General features: G+C 37.8%; 2 protein-coding genes across 2 annotated transcripts in view; one reads left to right on the top strand and one right to left on the bottom strand.

Annotated features, from left to right (window-relative positions):
* npr2 (natriuretic peptide receptor 2) overlaps positions 1 to 12825 on the top strand; it is a 66163-nt gene extending 53338 nt beyond the window's left edge. Inside the window, exons 16-22 of the mRNA XM_077585702.1 lie at positions 2140 to 2286; positions 5730 to 5853; positions 7983 to 8051; positions 8124 to 8298; positions 9676 to 9774; positions 11117 to 11208; positions 12318 to 12825. Coding sequence (XP_077441828.1) covers positions 2140 to 2286; positions 5730 to 5853; positions 7983 to 8051; positions 8124 to 8298; positions 9676 to 9774; positions 11117 to 11208; positions 12318 to 12380 — 769 coding nt within the window. The 3' untranslated portion in view covers positions 12381 to 12825. The remainder of the gene's footprint in view (positions 1 to 2139; positions 2287 to 5729; positions 5854 to 7982; positions 8052 to 8123; positions 8299 to 9675; positions 9775 to 11116; positions 11209 to 12317) is intronic.
* A 4253-nt stretch (positions 12826 to 17078) lies between these two features.
* Positions 17079 to 20391, bottom strand: spag8 (sperm associated antigen 8). Its single transcript, XM_077542644.1, has 6 exons — positions 20233 to 20391; positions 19564 to 19696; positions 19380 to 19425; positions 18893 to 19007; positions 18289 to 18351; positions 17079 to 17390 (listed from the first exon to the last, which is right to left on the bottom strand). The coding sequence occupies exons 1-6, from the start codon at positions 20281 to 20283 to the stop codon at positions 17289 to 17291; spliced, it is 510 nt and encodes a 169-aa protein (XP_077398770.1). The 5' UTR covers positions 20284 to 20391; the 3' UTR covers positions 17079 to 17288.
* Between the last annotated feature and the right edge of the window lie 1325 nt (positions 20392 to 21716).

Genomic DNA, 21716 nt, shown 5'->3' with positions numbered 1-21716 from the left:
CAAGTGCCTGAGTGTAATGCGAAATGTGTGGAAACAGCAGTGATGTGAGGCTAATTTTATTCACCACAGAATCATGTTTATCAAAATCTTTTCCTAGATGTGGGGGTGGCCAGTGGAGTGGCTGGAGAGTGGCCAATGGTGGCCAAGGCCACCACGTCGCTCCGCCCCTGTTGTGTTCTTATTTCAGAAGTTGCCGTGCTTTTGTTTTTCAACTTAAAGACATTTTACAACAGCATTTGTTGTGTTTTGCCACTTGTATGACCTCTCAAGTCAAATGCCGGATGATCCTAGTGATGTATAGCTTTCCATTTGGAGTGGGCTGGAGTAAGAGAGCTCTGTGTGATTGATAACCTCTGAATCACTCAAGGAAGATCCTGACAGTGGCATGCACAATCCTTCCAAATGTGCACGAAGCCCTTCATTGCGCAAGGCAGCACGTTAACACACTTTTTGCTGCTTATTTTCATTAAGTAAATGCATGTCGTTGACGTGACGTGATGAATGTGCTGTTATATTTGGTCTGCTCATGAGCTTGGGCTTGAAGGGCAGTGCTAAATGATGACCTGAAGTCCAACTGTGTATATACTACTTGCTCAATACTACAACAAGTAATGTTTAACTACTTTGTAAACAAAAAAGCACTCCACCAAACTGCACAGTTTACTGCGCCTGATGCCTATTTTGGTATATCTGCATCTGGATCTAGAACTGCTTAATAATACTCATTAAACATTGTGACTGGGCCTGATGTTTCCACGAATGATCCAAATCTCATGTGGGAAAAGAGTGACTTTAGATTTTATATCAAGGAGCTGTACTGTCCCCTTGTAGGCAAAATTGGAAACTTTATGTGCCGTATGAAGGGAGTATTAGGGGCAACTCTGGAGGGAAAATAACTGATGATTACAAAGACAAACATTGATTTTAAAACATCAAAATTACGAGACAAACAACATTCTGACATGCAGGCGCCTTCTTTATCTGGGGAACTGACACACATTTATTGGCTAATCTCCATAAATATTTGTCTGGTTAGATGTTCAAACAAAGGGTGAGTTCAGTGAATTCTTAGAAACGGACACAAATATTTACAATCACGTTTACTGTTGATGATGGTGTTGATGTGCCGAAACATTTTATTTGGGAAACTAAAATCTAACTTGGCAAGATGTCAAGCAGTACACATTGTAACAGAGTTTATCGTTCAGTCATTATTATTACTATTATTATTATTTATGTATATTTGTTTATTTTATTTTTATTTTTATTTTTATTTTTATTTTTATTTTTATTTTTATTTTTATTTTTATTTTTATTTTTATTTTTATTACTATTGCCTATTTTTTAAACAAATTTAAAGCATGTTTTATTATCAAGAAAACCAATTAATGAGTCGCTCTAATGATTACGTTGTGGAAAGAGCATGTCTTCAGTTTTCAAAACAATTCAGATGAATGATGGAAAAAAATCTAGACAAAACAGTGTGATTGCCCACAGCGTGATAATCTTCCTCAGTGCGTTTCATGTCTCAGAATTGTTGTTCTTTAAACTTAAACAAAGTGTGGGTGTTTGTAGGATGTGTGACACACAAAAAACATGGCAGGAAGCCAGACATTGATACGTTCAACCACCAATGCGGTGCATGTGACTCACAATCTTTCTCTGTTGGAGTAAATTCCTAGAGATGTACTTTGTGCGTGTACAGTATGTGTGTGCATGCGTGAGTGTGTGCATACTAATGTGGAAATCTCCTGAGAAGTCACATGACACAAAACACACACTAGATAATTGCAGAAGTATTGGAGCTGTTCTAACGATGATGAAAAGGTCACGTAGCATGGCTTTGTTTTGGTGTCTCTATAAATCACAACCGAACTGTGATGACAGCATCCAACGTACTGCATTCACATGTGAATTGGTTAAAATGAAACCCATTATTTTCGTGTATGGAAAAGGATGGCTCATGAAAGTAGCTTAGGGGAAGCCATCTTTTTTCTTCTTCCACATCTCACTTCCAATGAGAGTTGCACAAAGCCTACAAGGTGAGATACATTTTAATCCTTAAATGCTTGATATTGCAGAGGTCAAAAGTCCAGTCAACAGTTGTCTAATTGTGCTCTGTGGGGGTGTTTTCCGCAGGGAAGGCAGCACCAGTATTCTTAACAACCTGCTGTCCAGAATGGAGCAGTACGCTAACAATCTGGAGAATCTGGTGGAGGAGCGGACGCAAGCCTACCTGGAGGAGAAACGGAAAGCGGAAAATCTTCTCTATCAAATTTTACCACAGTAAGAAGAAAAAAAACCCCTCACAAACGCACTCTTGTCTTTCCTCACAGTGGCTGGATTTAAACTGGGGGACATTATAACAAATTGCAATTCAGTGCCTATCTGTCAGTTTATATTTACTTTAAAGTGACCCATATACATGTAGTGCTTATCTACAACAACCGGCATGTCCACTCACCCACCCAAAATGTAGGACTTGCAAGATGAATGTTTTATGTCCTTGGGTCTGTTTATTCAGAGCAGCATCAGTGAGAGGGAAACAAAAAATGGGTCCTTTGCAGAGTAAGTGATGAAAAGAAAAGCTGTAGAAAGTGTCTTTTCACATTACGCATACAACACTAATACTTTTAATTCATGTTTTATCGGAAAGAGCTATTATATGCACTTAGCGTCTGTGTCTTACAGCTGTTAATGATAAGTAACAAAGTAGCTTTATTCTTGTTGATGGTGTCACTCAACACTGACATCTCAGGTGGATATGCCATCAATTGGTACATTAAATATTATTTATTTTTCTATTGCTTGCGCTGCTATGATGCATGGGTAAAAAATATCGGATCGTATTTTCGAATAGGTAAGTACTGATACCAGGTATTGGTGTCAGAACTTACTTCAAGGAATCAGTACTCGCGACGGTGGCTGCCCTCTTGTGGCCATTTTATGATCAGGAACTAGAAATGAGAAGAATTAAGAACTGCCATTAATTTCATTATATTGTTGTATAGGTCTTTCTTTAAAATGAGCTTTTTTCCCCCTTTTTTGGGGGGGATTTTATGTATCCAAAGTAAAATCAAAGCCAGTCTATACAGTACAACTGGAGTATGACCTCAGCAAATTGTGTCAATCTTTCCAGTGGCACTCCGCATACATTTAATCAACTGTGGTAAATCCCTGTATAAATTAAAAACCCGTTATCCTCCTCAACACCACATTTAAACTTAAATGAATGAATACAATTTATTTTGATCAGTCATAAAAGAAAAAAATATATAACACACAGGTCAGTCATAAAAAGAAGCATACAGACCAAAAAGGCATAGGCTGAAACTCACGCTTATTTTCGCCCTTCTGACAAAATCAGACCACACAAAACAATTAACTCAAATATCACACATAAATGATAATAACATTAACAAAAACAAGGTCCAAACATCAACTTACATTCTCATATTTTTCAATAACTTTACTTTTGAACAAACGTTTAAAATTAAAATAAAATGTCTGACACCCTTTTAATTCATCATCAAGGTGATTCCATACATTCACACCACTTATAGTAAGTAATACATTGATCCTTTAACTTAGTCCTAGATTTTATTCTTTCAAAATGTACCTTCCTTCTTTTTTTCTTAAACATATTCTCTATATTATTAGAGGGGCTGTTTATAATACAATTTCTACATTGAAAGTGCAATTTTATAATTAATCCAAGCCCTCAAATTTCAAAGCTCTTAACTTAATAAATAACCCATTTGATGGTTTTCTACTATTTGACTTTATTTATCCTTATAACTCTCTTTTGTAGAATAAATATTGACCTTGTATGTGTGGGATATGCATTCCCCCATATTTCCAAACAATATGTTATGTAAGGCAAAACCAAAGAACAATACAAAATATACAAAGCATGATGATTAAAAAGATCCTTCCTTCACTTTATCTAATATGGCAATTGATTTTGCTATCTTTGATGTAACATAATCTATATGCATTTTACATTTCAATTTGTGATCTAAAATAACACCTAACATTTTTATATCAAAAACCTATTCAATTTCCACTTCCCCTATTCTCAATTTTACGTTTACCAAATATCATAAATTTAGTTTTATTTGTATTTAAAGATAACTTATTCAGGTCAAACCATTTTTTAACCAATTTCATTTCACATTCAATATTGGTAATCAAATCATTTAAGTGAGTCCCAGAACAGAAAAAAGTTGTGTCATCAGCAAAAAGCAAAGCATCAATTAACAAAATTAGATATAAACATACATAATTTTGGCCCAAGGATTGACCCTTGTGGGACTCCACATGTTACCTTTAAATTTTGATCACAAGACACATATTGCCATCTATCACTCAAATAAGAACATACTCAGGAATGAGCTACTCCTCTGACACCATACTTATACAACTTTTGCAATAATGAACCATGATCTATCGTATCAAAAGATTTTCTTTTTTTTAGATCCTATTGAATATAATTTATTGTCTATTGCAGTGGTTACTTCTTCCATGAATTTCATAAGAGCTAATCCTGTTGACTGGTTTGCTCTAAATCCATACTGATAATCACTTATGATGTTATATTTTTTGATAAAACTCTCCAATCTAATCACAAATAATTTCTCCAGAATTTTTGAAAATTGTGGAAGCAGGGACACTGGTCTATAATTTTTTTTTTATTTGTTTGTTTATTTATTTATTTTTTACAGATTTATATAAAGGAATGACCTATGCGGATTTCATTTCAGTCTAATTATTTTTTTTTTTCAGTTGAAAGTGACAGATTAAAAATGTAGTTTAGAAGTTTAGCCACAACTTCAATAGTATCCTTAATTCGGGCCATATCCAAACCATTATAATCATCTGTAGACAGTTTACTTTTAAAAGCTCTAACAATCTTTATTACTTCATATTCATCAGTTTCTTTAAAATACATACTCTTTGGATTTATTTATACTAAATTACTTACATTATCAATATTACTTGGCGGAGAAATATTTGCTAAATTAGACCCAACATTTACAAAAAATAAAATAAAAATTAATTTGGTCTAATATTGTTTCTGCTCTTTTCCATTAATTTGCTGTAGTAACTCTCTTTGCTTTTTCTAAGTATCTTTATCAATTTATTTTTATACATCTTGTATCTCTTCAATCCATGGCTTGTTTTCTTTCTTCCTAACACTATATGTCTTTAATGGACCATTTTTATCATAGCATTCATTAGATATCCTCAAAAATGAATTATAGGAGTTATTTACTTTTCTATGTGCTAAAAGGGAAGAGAAAGGCCTGACAGGCGACCGACTAATGAAGGTGAAGTAAAGAGCCGATAGTGGGCTTAAGAGCCTGGGAAACTCATCACCAGGAAATCTTTCGCGAACGTTCTACCCATTTTCCGTCGGAAAAATGCTCCCTCGCTCGCACAAAGGCACCCAGTCAGCAAGAGATGAGCTTGAGAGAAAGGACAGATATTACTTTCCCCGATATTTGTTTTACATTAGTGTCCTCTCTCACAGCCTTTTTGGTTCTGTTGGTGAGAAACATTAGAAAAATTAGCAAAGATAAAATAGCATTTAATTAGCCTTGCAGCATTTCTGTTTTAAGAAAGACTATTAGCTAGACTCATGTAACAGCACTAAACAAACAGCGTCAGCTCTGCCAGCGTCTAATTTGCTGTGTGTAAGTTTTTAACTCGTCTCTCTGTGCCCACAGTTCTGTAGCAGAGCAGCTAAAACGAGGGGAGACAGTCCAGGCAGAAGCCTTCGACAGCGTCACCATTTACTTCAGCGACATTGTTGGCTTCACGTCTATGTCTGCGGAAAGTACGCCGCTTCAGGTACTCATTCGTCTTTGACTTCTTTAGACATCTGCCAAACTAATTCAACTTCAAAGGCCCGGAATTCTTTTGACCAATACTTAAATCATTTCAAACTGCAGTAAGACTTACAACTTCCGAGTGTGAGTGTTCCCACACACTAACTGCAACTCAGAATAGCACAACAGTCAGAGTACGTTGACGCAGAGTTGAGTCATATTCAACCACAACCACGACCTCCAATTCAACAGGTTACTTTGTTTTTGTTTTATTCATTTTTTCCTTTCGGACATATTATTACAGGTTACATCGATCACATAATATCAGAAGAAACCATGGCTTATTAGTAACCCGTCCCCATCGATTCTTACTATACGCATCAGTCATATACATTGATTATGATAGTCATTGATTCATATCGTTATCCATCAATCCGAGACTTAAGTCTTCACACTCTTCGCTCAGTTCATCTTGAGTAATGTCTGTGTGTAAGTTGCAGCTAGTACCAATCATTTGGAATTGGTAAATCGGTTCCCGGACGCCACCAACGGCCCACCCAACCAGACGAACAGCCAAGGCGAGCGCATGCTCGTTCACCAGTAGCGTCTTCGCTGACCTTGGATCAGCTTTCGCACATGTTGTGGCTTCCAGAAGAGTAGATTGGCTTGCATTCTGCTCATTGCGTCCACAGCAACGTTGACTCCATTCTGGTCAGTTCAGCCACCACTGTTGCCAGCATCCGATGATGCTGAGATCTTGATATTCCTGAGCGCTCACCAAGGCCAGCCCACCTGGCGGAGTAGCCCCCGCTAGCCGCACCCCGGAACCATGTTCACCAACCCCCATTGTAACTATTTACAGCAGATACATTGCAGCCACAATACAACCTTATCACGACAGCCTTGCATGTTACAATGTATAAACTAGAGTTAACCTTGGCAGTGTCACCAAGTAATCATATGCTATATTTTTATTATTCAAATCATGACAGCTCCAGTTTTGGGTTAATCAGTAATATGTTACAATAATTTCATTTGGGTAAAACATAATTCACAATTTAAAAATGTGAGTTACTGATAGCAGTTATTGTCTCTCAAACTCCGCCAATTCTTTCACTATTTTCACGATCCGTATTTTCTTCTGAGAAGATGAGTCTTCTTTTGTTTGGATGAAGATCCAACTGTCTTTTGTCCAGGTGTTCTCGATAAATCCATTCTTTCTCAATTGTCGCGCCCTTCTGGCAAAGTCAACATTTCGTTTTGTGAGATTTTCATTGACATAGACATGTTTATCTTTAAGCTTGTAGAGCAATCTTTTTCTTGCTGTCAACAAACCTGATCAGAACTGCCAGTGGTCATGTCCCCCCAGTTGGAAGCGAAAAGCACATCTGAATGTGCGCTGGATCCACAATTAATTCCAAATCTCTGAGTCGAGTTGTTACTTGCTGTTCCACCATCTCGTTCGCTGAAGCTTGGTCAGAATCAACTGCACTTGTGCTGGCTGCAGCTCTCGCCTTAGGGCCGCGGCATGGTTTAATCTGGATACCTGTAACTATCGCATCGTTGAAGATTCTGTTCCAAATCCACTTTTTGTTCAATCGTTTTCTTATGTCTCTTTCTTCACCTGCTAAATCTCCTGCAGAAGTGGCTCGATGCTCTTTTTCATTTCAAGTATTTCGGTGACCATTCCCTTGAGTTTTGCAAGGGAAGATTTTATCTCCTCAATTTCGTCAGCTCTTTTTCTGCCAGGCATATTGTAACAATGTAGTTAAAAATCCCAAAGTCACGAGCGAGTGCAGGAGCAAGTACAGATGCGTCCATCCTCGACAGATGCGTCCTTGATACTTTGCAGGTAAACACTGTTATGATGCCCAACCAGAACCAGAGGGTCACAAAGTAATGTTTAGACAAGCTTATGCCTTCATCCTCAGGGAATTGCCTTAGTTATATTTCTCTGATACATGATGCATTATGAGGCTAGATGGAAACCTGCAGTAAAGACTAAGCAACTAACTAGATTCTGTTTGTCCATTTGTGTCATGCAATTGGCAAACAGTTCTTGGATATTAAAAAAGGAGTTGACATACAGGTACAGACTGATAACACATAAACTCAATGTCATTGATATCCAGCTGCTCTGTTCCTCTCCAGGTGGTCACGTTGCTCAATGACCTGTACACCTGTTTTGACGCCATCATTGATAACTTTGATGTTTACAAAGTAAGTCCTGAGCTCTAAACATGACTCAATACAAGTGTGTGAAATGAATGACACGTACTATTTACCCCTGAGGTGGAGACCATTGGTGACGCCTATATGGTGGTGTCAGGGCTACCGGTGCGGAACGGGAAACTCCATGCCAGAGAGATCGCCGGGATGTCATTGGCATTGTTAGAGCAAGTGAAAACATTCAAGATCCGACACAGACCTAATGACCAGCTGAGACTCAGGATAGGTATTCACACAGGTGAGTGTCAATGTATGGGTGGGCATATATATGGATGAACAGTTTGCCAAACAGGATGCAGTTCTTCACCTCATATCGAGAAAACTGTTTTAGTCTGAGTGGTTGGTACTGGGAATATGGTACTGACTGATACCAGAGCAATTTTTGGGATGTGCCATCCCAAGTTTCAAACACAATGTCACCAAAATTATTGAAGAGATAATTTCTTTTCTGTAAATGTATGGTGAAAACCATCATCATTCTCTGTTAAATAAGGTAGTCCCTCCACTTTTAGACCTGTTGCCATCAGTACACGCAATAAGTTAGTGTATATGCAATTTAGCAGGTGCTACTTAGTAAAATATCACAATCTTAGTAGATCATGTGCCACATGTTCACATACAAATACATTTTCCTTCTCAAACACTATATTATAATCATGAATTATAATAAGATGCAGAGCAACATTTACTGATGCAACTTACAAATGGCCGATGACATTTTACATTCTGACTCTGTCACGGATGGGGGTGGAGGTCCCAAATGCAGGGAGGCAGGAGGACCACGGCAGGAATGCATGTTATACTGAACACGATTTATTTAACAAAAACACTAACAGGGGTACTGGGTAAAACTCTAAATAAACAAAACCAACAAAGTTCTAAAAAAAAAAAGACCAAAAAATCAAAGTAACAACAAAACACAAGAGTGGTGACAGCAACAATGATCCAACCAGGACTGAACGAAACCAGGGAACTAAATACAAGCCAAATGACGAGACAATGAGAGACACCTGGACAAGACACAAGTGGCTGGGGGAGATGATTGGATGACACAAGGGAACAGGATGACGAGTACAGGTGCAAACAAAACCGAACAAGCAAGACAGGACACCAATCATAACAGACTCACACCTGACATGTCGCAATAAACCAGCGAGTGTTGGCCTGTACTCAGCATTGTCAACATATTTTTAAAGCCTTCTAACTGCTTTTCAGTTCACCCACACATCTGTGACAAAAAAAAAAAAACAGGAGAAAAAAAACATTCTTACTTGGAGGAAGACAATGTACCATCCAATATCCATCCATTTCTTCTGCAGAGGACACAAAGCATGCTAGAGCCTGTTGTAACTGACACTGTCATCCGAGCATTATCTATCTATCTATCTATCTATCTATCTATCTATCTATCTATCTATCTATCTATCTATCTATCTATCTATCTATCTATCTATCTATCTATCTATCTATCTATCTATCTATCTAGCTGGCTCGATAACCGCTAGCAATGATTATGAAGCTAGCTAATTAGCTAGCTAGCTACATAATCCTTGTAATTTATCTACATACATAACATTCCATCACAATATGTATATGTATTTTTTTTATTTTTTAGGTCCAGTCTGTGCTGGAGTGGTTGGTTTGAAGATGCCCAGATACTGTTTGTTTGGCGATACTGTCAACACGGCATCTCGAATGGAATCAAACGGAGAGGGTGAGCATTTGCATCCTTTGTTATTGTTTTTGTGAGAACGCCCCCAAATGTTTTCACGCTTGCTGTCCCTAATGTTTTTTAAGTGACTTTTAGAAAGGAATTGAAAAGGTTACTTTTTTGGTTAAGGGTTTCCATTCCGTGTGTTTCTTATCCGTGACAATATCTCAGAGTAATATTAATGAAGTCAATTTATGGTTGTGTTAAATTGGGTCATTAAGGAAAAGGAAAACGACAAAACCTTGTCACTTTAAAACTAAGTGGCTCATTGATGAAACATGAATACACATTACATTATTATTACAGTATACCTTCTTGAGGAATAACACTTTAGAATGAAACTTAGATATATTTTAGAGTAGGAGTCAGCGTACAAGTACCATCTCTAAAAATAAGAGACAGCCATTACTGTCTAAATAGCTGACAAGAACACCGTGCAGTGAACATGTCCAATTTATGTCCAAATTGTCAGTACCGGTAGTTTGTGTGAGCACCTTTCTTTCCCCCTCCATCTGGTCCTGCCTTAACCCTTTTAGGCCTGGAATCACCGGAAGTGCACAGGTTCTTACTGGAATCCTCTTCCACTCCTCCTTGATAACATCACAGAGCTGGTGGTGGTTATAGACACCTGACTCCCTCCTCCAACTTTATTCAGAGTGTTGGCAATCTTTTTTATACTCAAGACCATCTTTGTTGAGAACAACGAAAAATAATTATTCAGTTCTCAGTGATTTCTTTGCCATGAGATGCCAGTATGAAGGAATTATCCCCGAAGCACCTGTTTTTTTTTTCATGTCTTCCATCAATCAATGCATTTTCTATACTGCTTGTCCTCATTCGGTTTGCAGGTAAGCTTGAGACTCTGCTAATGGGTGTCAATATGCAGACTTTTACCATTTGTGGTTCCTATCACCCACAAATGGCAGTGCGTAATTGAACACTGTTCTACAATGGGAAATTTCTCAAATCAAACAAGCTTCCCAAACCATGAGGTGAAATTGAATTTTCCCTCATCATCCCCTTTGTAATATGAGTCATACAAACCTTTTATATTGATGCTTCTATTCTTAACCTGCAATGACAGGAAGTCATGTTCTGCAAGTGTGGTGGGATATCACTGGAGCAAGTCATTGGACATATTGATTAGCTGCTAAGTTGCTTCCTGTATTCTGGTAAATAATTGATAGCACTTAAAGTGTAGGGGCCCTTAGCCAGCTATAAACTGCGACCACCGTCAAGATCCGCGTCTGAAAAAATGTACTGCTCAGAATAATAGAGTTGATAATAAAGATTTGTTGAAATTGTATTTATTTTGAAGAAAAAATATATAATGTGTGTTTTACAGCTCTGAAGATCCACTTATCCTCAGCTACCAAAGAAGTGCTGGATGAGTTTGGCTACTTTGATCTACAGTTACGAGGAGATGTTGAAATGAAAGTAAGATGTTAATACCCTTCATATTTACACAAGGTTTACACAATTATTGAGCGCTTTAAATGACATTCCCAGTTAGTTTTTTTATATAGCCAGATAACCATTTTATAACATAATAGATATTAGATTTGCTGGTCGTTTTTTTATTTATTTTTTATTTTTTATTATTATTTTTTTAAACTCATTCACTCCCAGCCATTTTCACTGAAGCAACCCCCTTCACTTCCGGCTGTTTTACTGCATTTTGACTGATTTTGCAAGGCCCACAGAATATTCTGTTCTATTGCTATAAAAACATGGAACCTACCAAAAGAAAGATTAGAGTCTCTTTTTTCATCAGGAAAAATACATTCTATCTGTTTCCGTTTTGCAGCAATTAGCATTGGAATATAGCTAAGTTTCATCATTATTCACAAAAAAAAAGCCTTTTTGAGACATGGCCCTGGTTGATCTCTTATACTCTGCTGCCACCTGCTGGCCGTTTTTGTAATAATTACTATTGCTTAATGCATTCTCTTCAGTTCAGAGGCTCCATCAAAGCCTTCTGTATGCTCTTGCAGAAAAAAACCATACAAATACGTCTTTGGGAGCATGGTAATATTTAAAATAGCACGTATTTATATGGTTTTGGGAGCAAATGAGCTAAAAAATATCTATCTTTTTTTTTTTTTACTATCTTGATGCTCCTTCATTAACTATCATCGACGGGGGGTCTGGATGAAATATTTTTGTTTGGCATGTGTCTGGTGTTTTGCCGTGCAAAAGAAAGCAGTGTATGGTATGCCTTCAAGAACCCATGTCCCCCCATCCCCCCCATCCCCCCCCCTCCTTTGCTTTTGAAATGTTTGACTTACAGTTGTGAAAATAAACATATAATAATTTGACCTCAGTCAGATATTCAGTGTTGGCATGTGAGCAGATTGCATTTATGTAGTCCAATGTGACAAACTGAAGAGAGTAAACTTGAGTATTTTGGCCAAATGATGCCACTGTTAGTGGTGAAATTTGATCTCTGTGATCACCTTCAAGAAAGGAAAGCAAACTGAGGATGTAACGTTACCCTCCCCCGCCCTTCGTTCCTCTTGATGAACTTATTGATTTGTGTGTTTCAGGGCAAAGGTAAAATGAGAACCTATTGGCTACTCGGGGAGAAGTCTGATGTGTATGTTATCTGAGAGGCGGCGGCGACATCAGAAGATCCGGTGGCCGAGCCACTGCTTTATTTGTTCTAGAATAAGTCTTTTGTGTGACATTTCCATGCAGAGGAACATAAACCGTACACCTAAAACATAGGAAATTCCAGGTATTTTTATGACCTGAATGCTGCAACTACAAAACAGAAAAACAGAAAGGTGTTTTTTTATGAAAAAATTTTAGGTCCTCTGAGTGAGTACTTTTCACGGAAAATATCTTATTTTTTGTGCTTTCTATATTCAGATTTGTATAATGTGTTTTGAAGTCAATGATGTATTAATATTTCCTTGGAACATACTTTGGAGGCAGTGCTTATGTACACTGCTGGCAGGCTTTAATAGTGCTATACAGGACAATGCAAGATTTGTATATATGTATATCCAAGATACTGTAAAATATTTTGTTCAATAAACTCATGAAAACGTCTCTATTTCAATCGTTATTTTACAAATAATACCTGATGATGGCATTTAAGTTTACCATTTTAATGTCATGTAGTGCTTGCGGCAGCAAGCATCTGTGTTGTGGTGACATCACTGCTCATTAGCTGCTCATTATCAGCTGTGGCACTTGGACTCGCTGTATGTGCATGTGTCTCTGCTGGAGACCATTTTCCCCTACTGCGTGAATGTAATTACCGCCCACTTCCTCCTGGTAACAGATGCCTGTTCGAGGCAGAGCAAGCGAGAGCATCAGTGAATTTCTCTGCTGAGCCACGCATTTTGCCTGCTAACTTCACACAAGTGGCCTGGCTGTCCACCATCTTGATATTTGCGACACTTTCCTTAGGCAGGAAACCGAATGAGCAACCGATGCACATTGCATTTTGCTTCAAGTATAATAATCCAACCTGAGTCTTGATTGACAAGAATATCTTGACTAGATTGACTTTTTATTTTATTTTTTAAAAAATTTTTGTATGTGGGTGAATATGTGTATGTGCGTGTGTGCGTGCATGCGTGCGAGTGAGTGAGTGTGTATTCATTAGTTCACCTAAAACCTATTGGAAAAAAAATCCCATACCGTTCACCTAAACCGAACACTTCCAGCCAGAGTCGTGAGGCCGTCAAGAAACCCGAGGAAGGACCAAAGAAAAGAAAGGAAAGTGAAATCCAGCACCGACCAGACACCACCCACCAGGCCACCAACCAGAGTCCTTCACCAACCCCAGAGACATCTAAATTCCAACAAATCAGGGAGACCTCAAGAGACCAAAGGAGAGACTTGAGGAAAGGAAGGACAGACGAAGCAGAGTGAGATCCACAGACACCAGCCTCCACCGATTCAATGACCTGAGGAAGATTGTGTCTGAGTTTCGATAGATGCTGGTGTGGTGGATCTGGCATGCGTGAAAATCTCCACCAAAGAGGGGAGCCGTCGACCCCCGCCAGGACAGAGCAAGCGCAACACCTCAGGGCCCCCCAGGCCGCGGCAGCGCCAAAGGACGACCCCCGGGCCCCGCAGGGGCCACCGGCCGGAGAGCAAACCCAGGAGCAGGAGCGCCCCCCACCCCAACGCGGCCCGCGCCCCCAACCCAACGCAGCAGAACGGGGCACTGCAGGCCCGCCAGGAACCCCACCGGCCCACAGCCCCCGTGAGAGTTAACCCTGTTACTGAGTTCGCCAGCTCGCCGACTGGCGAACTCTACCCCTAAACCTTGAATGTGACCCCACCCAGTGTATATACAAGTGTGTGTGTGTGGTGCATTAAAATTGGGAGCAGGTGAACCGGAGCAGAGGGAAATGATATCCCTAGCTAGCTTGACTTTTGATTTACTTGGTGTTTACGGTATAAAGAAAAATAAGCAGCAACAACTGAAATCAAGCATTTTCTAATACTGGGTATGAGTTTTTCACATCTCTGTAGAATTATTTTGGACCACTCTTACTTCTACACAATAAATTCTGCAGAGTAAAGTTGGCTCTAATTAGAGTGGGACAAAATAGACTCAGTTTTAGAGTAGGCTAATATTTACATTTGGAAGAGAGTACACTTGTCAACAGTTGTCAAAAGTAACCCAATTATGGATAAAAAAATGGACCAATCTACTTTATGGGTCAATTTGATCAAACTTTCTGGGTTGTTTTATGCAAAATGACCCTCTTTTTTTTTTACCCAAGTAAAGGATCTGACCAATATTTATGAGTTGTTTTACACTAAAAGACCCATTTCTTGATTCAAAGTTGGGTCAAATTGACCCAGCATCAGTCCATTTTTGACCCATAGTTGAGGTTATTTTTGACCCAACTGTTTTTAGAGTGTCTTTATGTATCTCCAAAAGGAAACCAAAAGTTTTTGGTCTCTTGGAGCTAGGAAGATTCCAGCTGGCACAAGCGATATACCAACACACAGCAGGAGCAGCGTGGCAGCTGAAGGTCGTGAGTTTGTTCCTCAACCCTTGAGTGACTTTTTCCCCCCAATTCTTTATTTTACTCTCTTCCAAGTGTAAATATTACTCAAATTTTGTTACTTGTGTTCTCTGATATTTACATGTGTTTGATGATATTAAACTTTCAAGTCGGGGAAACTGCAGAGAAGAGAGGATTTTTTTTTGTTCACAGCACTGTATATGGGTTCAAATGATGTGAAGTATTTATCTGCTGCATGGGAAAACTTTCTTCTCAATGGACCGTTGTAAAAAAAAACTAGTTACTACAGCGACTCTTTATCACTCATAAAGCAATGGAAAAATTGATTTATTTACAATCCTGATTAAATGAGACATAAGAAAAATGTTTGAGAACAGGCGGTGACAAAACAATAGAATTATGTTTGTGAATTATTTTACATGTTGAAACTAAGATATAAAGGTTGGAAGATGACAAAATTAAATAGTGACACTGGAATGGATTATTTTCATCTTGATTGATCTCTTTAGAAAATTTTGCATTCAGATGCCGATGTTTCAGTTGTTCTTAGTGTGCGCCTCCCCCAAAATAACATGACACATAAGAGACACAAATAAAGAGGAGCAAAAAAAACAACAACACAAAATTGATGTATAACATGACATCTAAAATGACACGTACAAATCCTCTCCAAGCCTTTCTGGTATCATCTAATGTTCTGGCAGGAAATCTGCATACATATAAGCTAAAATTACTTGTCGCCATAGCTACCGCCCACTAATCTTTCCTGAATGCTCAGAAAGGATCAACATCTCCCAGCATTGTCCTGTGATTGACAGAACACATATGATAAGATTCCGTTGTAAAGCCCTGTTTGATTTCCCAGTGCACATAGCTGTGTTTCACAATCTGCATATGCTGTAGGTGCATGTCTTTCAAGTGCCTTTCTCATTCACTGCCATAAATTCATGAAAATACAAATAAAAAGATTATAAAAAATTAGGGGTGACAGGCGATTAAAATTTAACATTTTTAAGTTAACTCATGATTAATTACAAATGTTACATGTCTGTTCTAAATGTACAATAAAAAACATTCTAGGTTTTCGTACCCTTGTTAACAAAAGTGGGAAAAAAATTTCAATTAATAGAAATAGTTCAAATGAATTTTTGACGTTTATAGCCGTCAATGGCAGTAATTGAATTTAAAAAAGAAAGAAAGAAAAGATTATAAAAAATTCAGGGCTTCAGGCGATTAAAAATTTTAATCGTAATTAATCGCATGATTTCACTAGGTAACTCACGATTAATCACAAATTTTATATCTGTTCGAAATGTACAAAAAAAATCTAGGTTTTCATACTCTTGTAAACAAAAGTGGAAAAAAATGTTGAACTAATAGAAATAGTTCAAGTGAATTTTTGACGTTTATGGCATGAATGAATAAAAAAAAGAATATTAAAAATAGTTCAAATGAATTGTTTATGTTTATAGCCATCAATGGCAGTGAATGAGTTAATGTACAAACATAATTTCATGATACTTCTTGCTATAGGAGGCTTTTGTGAGCAGTGTTTTGTTTTGAAGCTCTTAAATAGTTGCAGCATTAAATTTACACAAAAGGTGAAGTTAATGATGTAAAACAAACTCCACTGTCTGACAGAGGCTGTATAAACAATTGCACACTCTTGAAACCAAAAATTGAAAATCATCAGACACACTCAAAACCATGACCATTTCAAATTCAATTTGCTGTTAAAAATGTACAGTATCACGATAAAAATGACATTCAGGAGCAATTGTGTTTATGTATATAGTAAGAGATTATACATCGAGATTTTATTTTATTTTTTTGTCATAAGAGCTCGTACAGTCCCTATCAAGTGAAAATAAGGTGTGAAAGCGTGACAATGCAGCGGCCATGTTGGCAGGGGCAGCTTTCCCATCAAAAGCAATGGATGTACATAGGCTACTGTCTGTGGCGACCATGTTAGCATGCGACTGTCCTATCAAAAGCCATAGAAAACATGAACATTAGCTTGCTAAAGAGCACAGGTGTTGTTTTTTGTAAAGCTCTTATCTTTGGCATCTAATCGCAAAGGAGGTGAAAGAAAGGAAGCGCTAACATCATAGCTCGTGAACGCCACCAGATCCACACCATTATCCCCAGCCCCAACCAGCAAGCTAAGTTTGGAGAAAATTTAAAACGTTTTGAGTTTCTTATTTTTTATTTGCAATATTTGTATACAGTAAGGATGTTTTTAGCCCACCAAAAAAGTATTCAAATGTAACGGAGAATCATCTGTAAAGGACGACCCATTCCCCAAAGTAGTTGAGGTTCATCTTTTATTTAGAAGCAAATCACTGATATCATTTTACAGGGTCTTTAAAAGAAAGCCATAATTGAGTTTGACACCCTTAGTTCAACATATTAAAAGAAAAATGAGTGTCAGTGTCCCTATATGCAGTTTAGAGCTCGTCAGCATCAAAAGCATACAAGGAAAAGCTCAATTTATTGAAAAAGCATTCATTTGGACAATTATTAAATCAAGGGGTCGATGTCTTCCCGCTGCTCACCGATGGGTGTGGAAAACTGGGCTGACTTTTTAAAGGGTGTATTCGGGCACTCTGCCGGGCTCACACCCTGTAAGACAAAACAAAAGAAATATGCAGAAATGCATCCTGAACCTGATGGGCTGTGGGTTCTGTTCAGAATTCATAGAGGCTGCAGAATCTGCAAAAAGAGAATAATTGGGAGGAGAAATCTTCCACCAGTCCCTAATCATCCTCCTTTTGACCTTGGTGCACAAACACGTTTCATTCATGGAGCTTGTGCGGTTATAACTTCTCACAAATTGGATGGTACCATTTGTAAGGGAATGGAAGCTTTTAAAGAAAAAAAGACAAATACATCTTTTGTACCGGCTGATTAATAAAAGCCTACAACAACAAACGCAAATCCAAATGTATTTTTATGTACCTGTACTAGCAGCACAAACACCATAACAAGGGTAACAACAACGCTTTGATATGGTGAGGTCACTATGGTAATGCTTATGAATGACACGAGCAACACGAAAACTGGGACACTTTGTAGATATAACAGTAAACGTGAAGCCACATTTTTATTTTGCTAACTTGTTGATTGGCATCAATGCTACGACTGAGATAATTAGCATGTTGACATGCGTCAAGATTTCATCGTAAACAGAGAGAATCCGGTCACTTTTCAAAATAAAATATTTGTCAGCTTCGGCTAATCAATTAACCGGAAATACAGTAAGTTTTTTATTCTTTCAATTGTGCGGCAAAAGCAACCCAATGGTTGGGGACTGCTGGTGTACAGTATTGCATAAGAATATTGCTTCTTTTTTTTATTGCGTTTTTATTGTTTCTCTTGTATGCTGCTATTTAATGTATAGGTTGTCTTGCTCTGTTTTTTGCTGTACCCATTTTAGCACTTTGAGATTTCATTTCAAATGTAAAGTCCTTTACAAATAAAATGTATTATTGTTATGATTCCAGAAACAATTGTGACCCACCTGTATCCGCTGGTAGTTTTCACTCCAATAACTGATGGCCTGCTCAGTTTTATAATCATGAATCTGGAAATAGAAGCAACAAAATGGAGGGAAAAAAACAGTAATTTATATTTGATCAATAAATCACTGTATATATCGTACAATTTACATATAATTTAGGGGATTTTACTCTAGGAATTTACTTGAAATAAAAATTTTACTATGATTTTGTGTTTTGAAAAACGGTAAGTGTTTTAATAAATAAAGTAATAGATAAAGAGCGAGATGTGCAAGAGACTTCTGGTTATTTTATAGGCTTCCATTGTTTGGGGTGTCTTGTTAAAGGTAAAATATGTTGTTGCATGTTTTTGCTTCTAGACTCATAAAAATATTGTCTCATTTACTTAAAGACATCATGTTAAAAGTAAAGTAAAGACTAACAAAGATGGCCATTAAATAAATAAATAAATAAATAAATATTGAAGTTGCTTAAATGCTACCAAATCCAGAAGGAATCCACCTTTGTGATACAAAGTGTCCTGAAAGACGAATGCGGAACCGGCATGACTGCCATTAACACACGAACATTCAGTACGTAGCGTAAATTGTATGCAAGGATACATACGCGGTTGACTTTAGTAGTTCGGGGGACGAATCCCTCAACTCGAAAATCCCTCTGAGTTACGGAAGAGAAGTCGGTTTGGGGAAGCGGTGGGTTCCGTTCTGCATGAATCTTGTCTCTGCAAAAACATCATCAAACAACTATTGCATAACTAAATACTCACTTATGTTCTTTTAGCGTTGCTAATGTAAGTCTTGATGGATCAAGTTCATTGGGTGCCTGAAGATTTCAAAATGACTTCTGCAAAAATGATGAGTTTCTAACTGCCCACTTTCTGCCATCGTATAAAGGAAGCTTTGCCTTCGGGAGTACAATAATTCCCATGCAAAAGCTATCATCGAAGATTTAGTTGCTATTAGTATGAAGGAAGATAAAATTCATGGCCACCACAATCATCGCAATCATCCCCCGACTTCAACCCAAGTGAGAACCTGATTAAGCATCCTTGTAACAGGTACAACAAAGTTGGAGATGTAAAATGAATCCCTACCTTATTATTTGGGCAATTCTTCTTTCCAAAAGCTCAGACCTGAGGCCTGTAGACATGTTGAAGCATATTAAAAAATAAAGTGAGTAGTAGTGTCATGATTGCAGAAAACACTTCATCCATGTGACTGTTGAATTAGGACAGTCCCTTAGAGTGTGTGGCATGCCAAAATGAAAACTACACATACCCTGCAGCCTCACCCCTGGAGTCTTTGGAGGAGCAAATGCCGATTTCAGGGTGGTGACATTTTCCATCTTGGCTCCCGTGTTCATGGTGATGATTCCTTTGTGTCCATGTCTAAGGATTTGCTCCCTTGTTTGCTTGGAGTTGGATGAATATGACATTTGGGTGACAACATTTGAAAACAATATATTATTTAAGTGCACCACTTAACCACCAGTGACTTGTGTGTTTTGATTGACTATTAACAGAATGACTCAAATCAGATGTCATAATTATGAAAATGTGACCATGAGATGCAGTTGCTTATGTCATTCTAAATATGCAAAACCTGTTTATCCATTTTTTTGTTTTGTGGTGTGTGAGATTTTTTTTTTCAAAAGTAAAATGTACTTTGCTCTATAAATGTTTGGAAACACTACACTGAGAAACAAACTGTACAATGCTGACTTTTATTTTGAAACATACTTTTGAGAGCGGTAGTTCGTTCGTACAGTAGCCTAATATAAGTATAGTGTGTTTCATTGTCGAATCTCAAGTCGACGTTTTCTGCCTTTCTTGTATCACATGGTGTTTCTCCAACAAACAACAAGCTATGCTCAGTTCATTATTCCCTCCGATTTGTACATAGAAGAATTACACGTAGTGGCACCACAACCATACGTCGCACACTCACCACTTCGGGGCCGTCTTTTTGTTTACTTGCATCAACTGCGCCGTCCGCCATTTCGGCAAATTTAGGAAACTTTATCGTATAAACCAAGAGTTACATAAATCAGATGTCTGTAACCGAGGTAAACTACCGCAGGCACAAATCGGGTCCTTGCGACGGAAGTGTCTCCATGGTAACGGTAAACACACAAGACGTTAAACCTTTGAAGAAATGAGGCACGTTGTGGGCGAATGTGACGTAATTTTAATTGTCCAGCCATTCATTATTTAAACTGAAGTCCGCGTGTATTTAAATGTCTTGTTGCATGTAAACCAACTGAAATGTTTACATTTCTCTTCTTCTCAGAAGGAGCACATGCAGTATAAAGGCTTCCAAAAATTTTGGGGGGTTCCATCACAGTAATGTGCTTATTTTCAACATGCTATTAACTCAAACACACTCCTGTTACTTTCAGTCTTGGTAAAATAAAACAATGACATGGGGGGAAAAAATGTCTGTCATGTAGTCAGTTTGATTTTTTTTTTGGGGGGGGGGGGGGGAATCATTAATTTAAGTTCATTTTGCGTTATACAGCAAATGGATTTAGATGATCGTTTTGTCTTGCTTTATATACTTCCTCGATTAGTTTTATATTTGACTCTACCCTCCAAGTGTACTCAATTGTGGCCATGAAGCGCAACTGTTTTGACCATGACAGCCACAATTAAAAAGGAGTGGGTGGGGGGTCGGTGGGGATAGTTTCATCTCTGTGGAGGATGAAGGCTGAATCGTCTTCCTCACATTCCTTCATGTGTCTGCAGAGGAAGATTGCAAGGCTTTAGCAAACAGCTTTTCCCCTAGAGGTGCAATTAAGGGAAAGAAAAAAATTGTGATTGTCATTTGACCACCTGTTAGACATTTAATTGCATCCAATCATTGATCCATCGGATCTTGCTCGTAAAAGCAGGGTTAAACTCGGGCACATGTTCTCCGGTCAAATCTACAGTTACGCTTTCAAAATCTTAAGCGAGCACTATAATATATATATATATATATATATATATATATATATATATATATATATATATATATGTGTGTGTGTTGTTTTACTGTCTATTTGTTAGGGGGGAAAATAGTCCTTGGTCGCTTTAAAATTAACAAATACAAATCCAGTGGAATTATCTTAACTAACAAACTAATGAAATAGGCAGGACATTTTTCTCCAGAATATCTAGAACATCTTGCTGAGCTGTACTGTATTTCCCTTATAACTGAGCAGAAGCAGGACGTTAACTCTATAATTGAGATATAACCTGATTTTACACCTGTTTACTTTATGGCCATGTATGCATGACTTCTGTGAAAAGGTCATTTATATATATAGATAAACATTTTTTATATGAATATATGTATTTATGACACAAACATGCCAATCCATTTCTCATCACATCCCCCTCGCCTTTATTGAAAGTGATGCAGACCCTGCTAAATATAACACCCTGGTCTTG

The sequence above is a fragment of the Vanacampus margaritifer genome, chromosome 14 (assembly GCF_051991255.1).
Source record: "Vanacampus margaritifer isolate UIUO_Vmar chromosome 14, RoL_Vmar_1.0, whole genome shotgun sequence".
NCBI lineage: Eukaryota > Metazoa > Chordata > Actinopteri > Syngnathiformes > Syngnathidae > Vanacampus > Vanacampus margaritifer.
The sequence above is the reverse complement of the archived record's forward strand: the minus strand, read 5'-3'. Positions and strand labels throughout refer to the sequence as shown.

Excerpts from the sequence above, each read along its gene's own strand:
- spag8 (XM_077542644.1), bottom strand. The coding sequence starts at position 20,283 with ATGGCGGACGGCGCAGTTGATGCAAGTAAACAAAAAGACGGCCCCGAA. Across the intron at positions 19,697-20,232 it reads AAAAAGACGGCCCCGAAGTG|CAAACAAGGGAGCAAATCCT; the intron begins GTGAGTGTGCGA and ends TCCAACTCCAAG. Across the intron at positions 19,426-19,563 it reads TCCAGGGGTGAGGCTGCAGG|GCCTCAGGTCTGAGCTTTTG; the intron begins GTATGTGTAGTT and ends ACATGTCTACAG.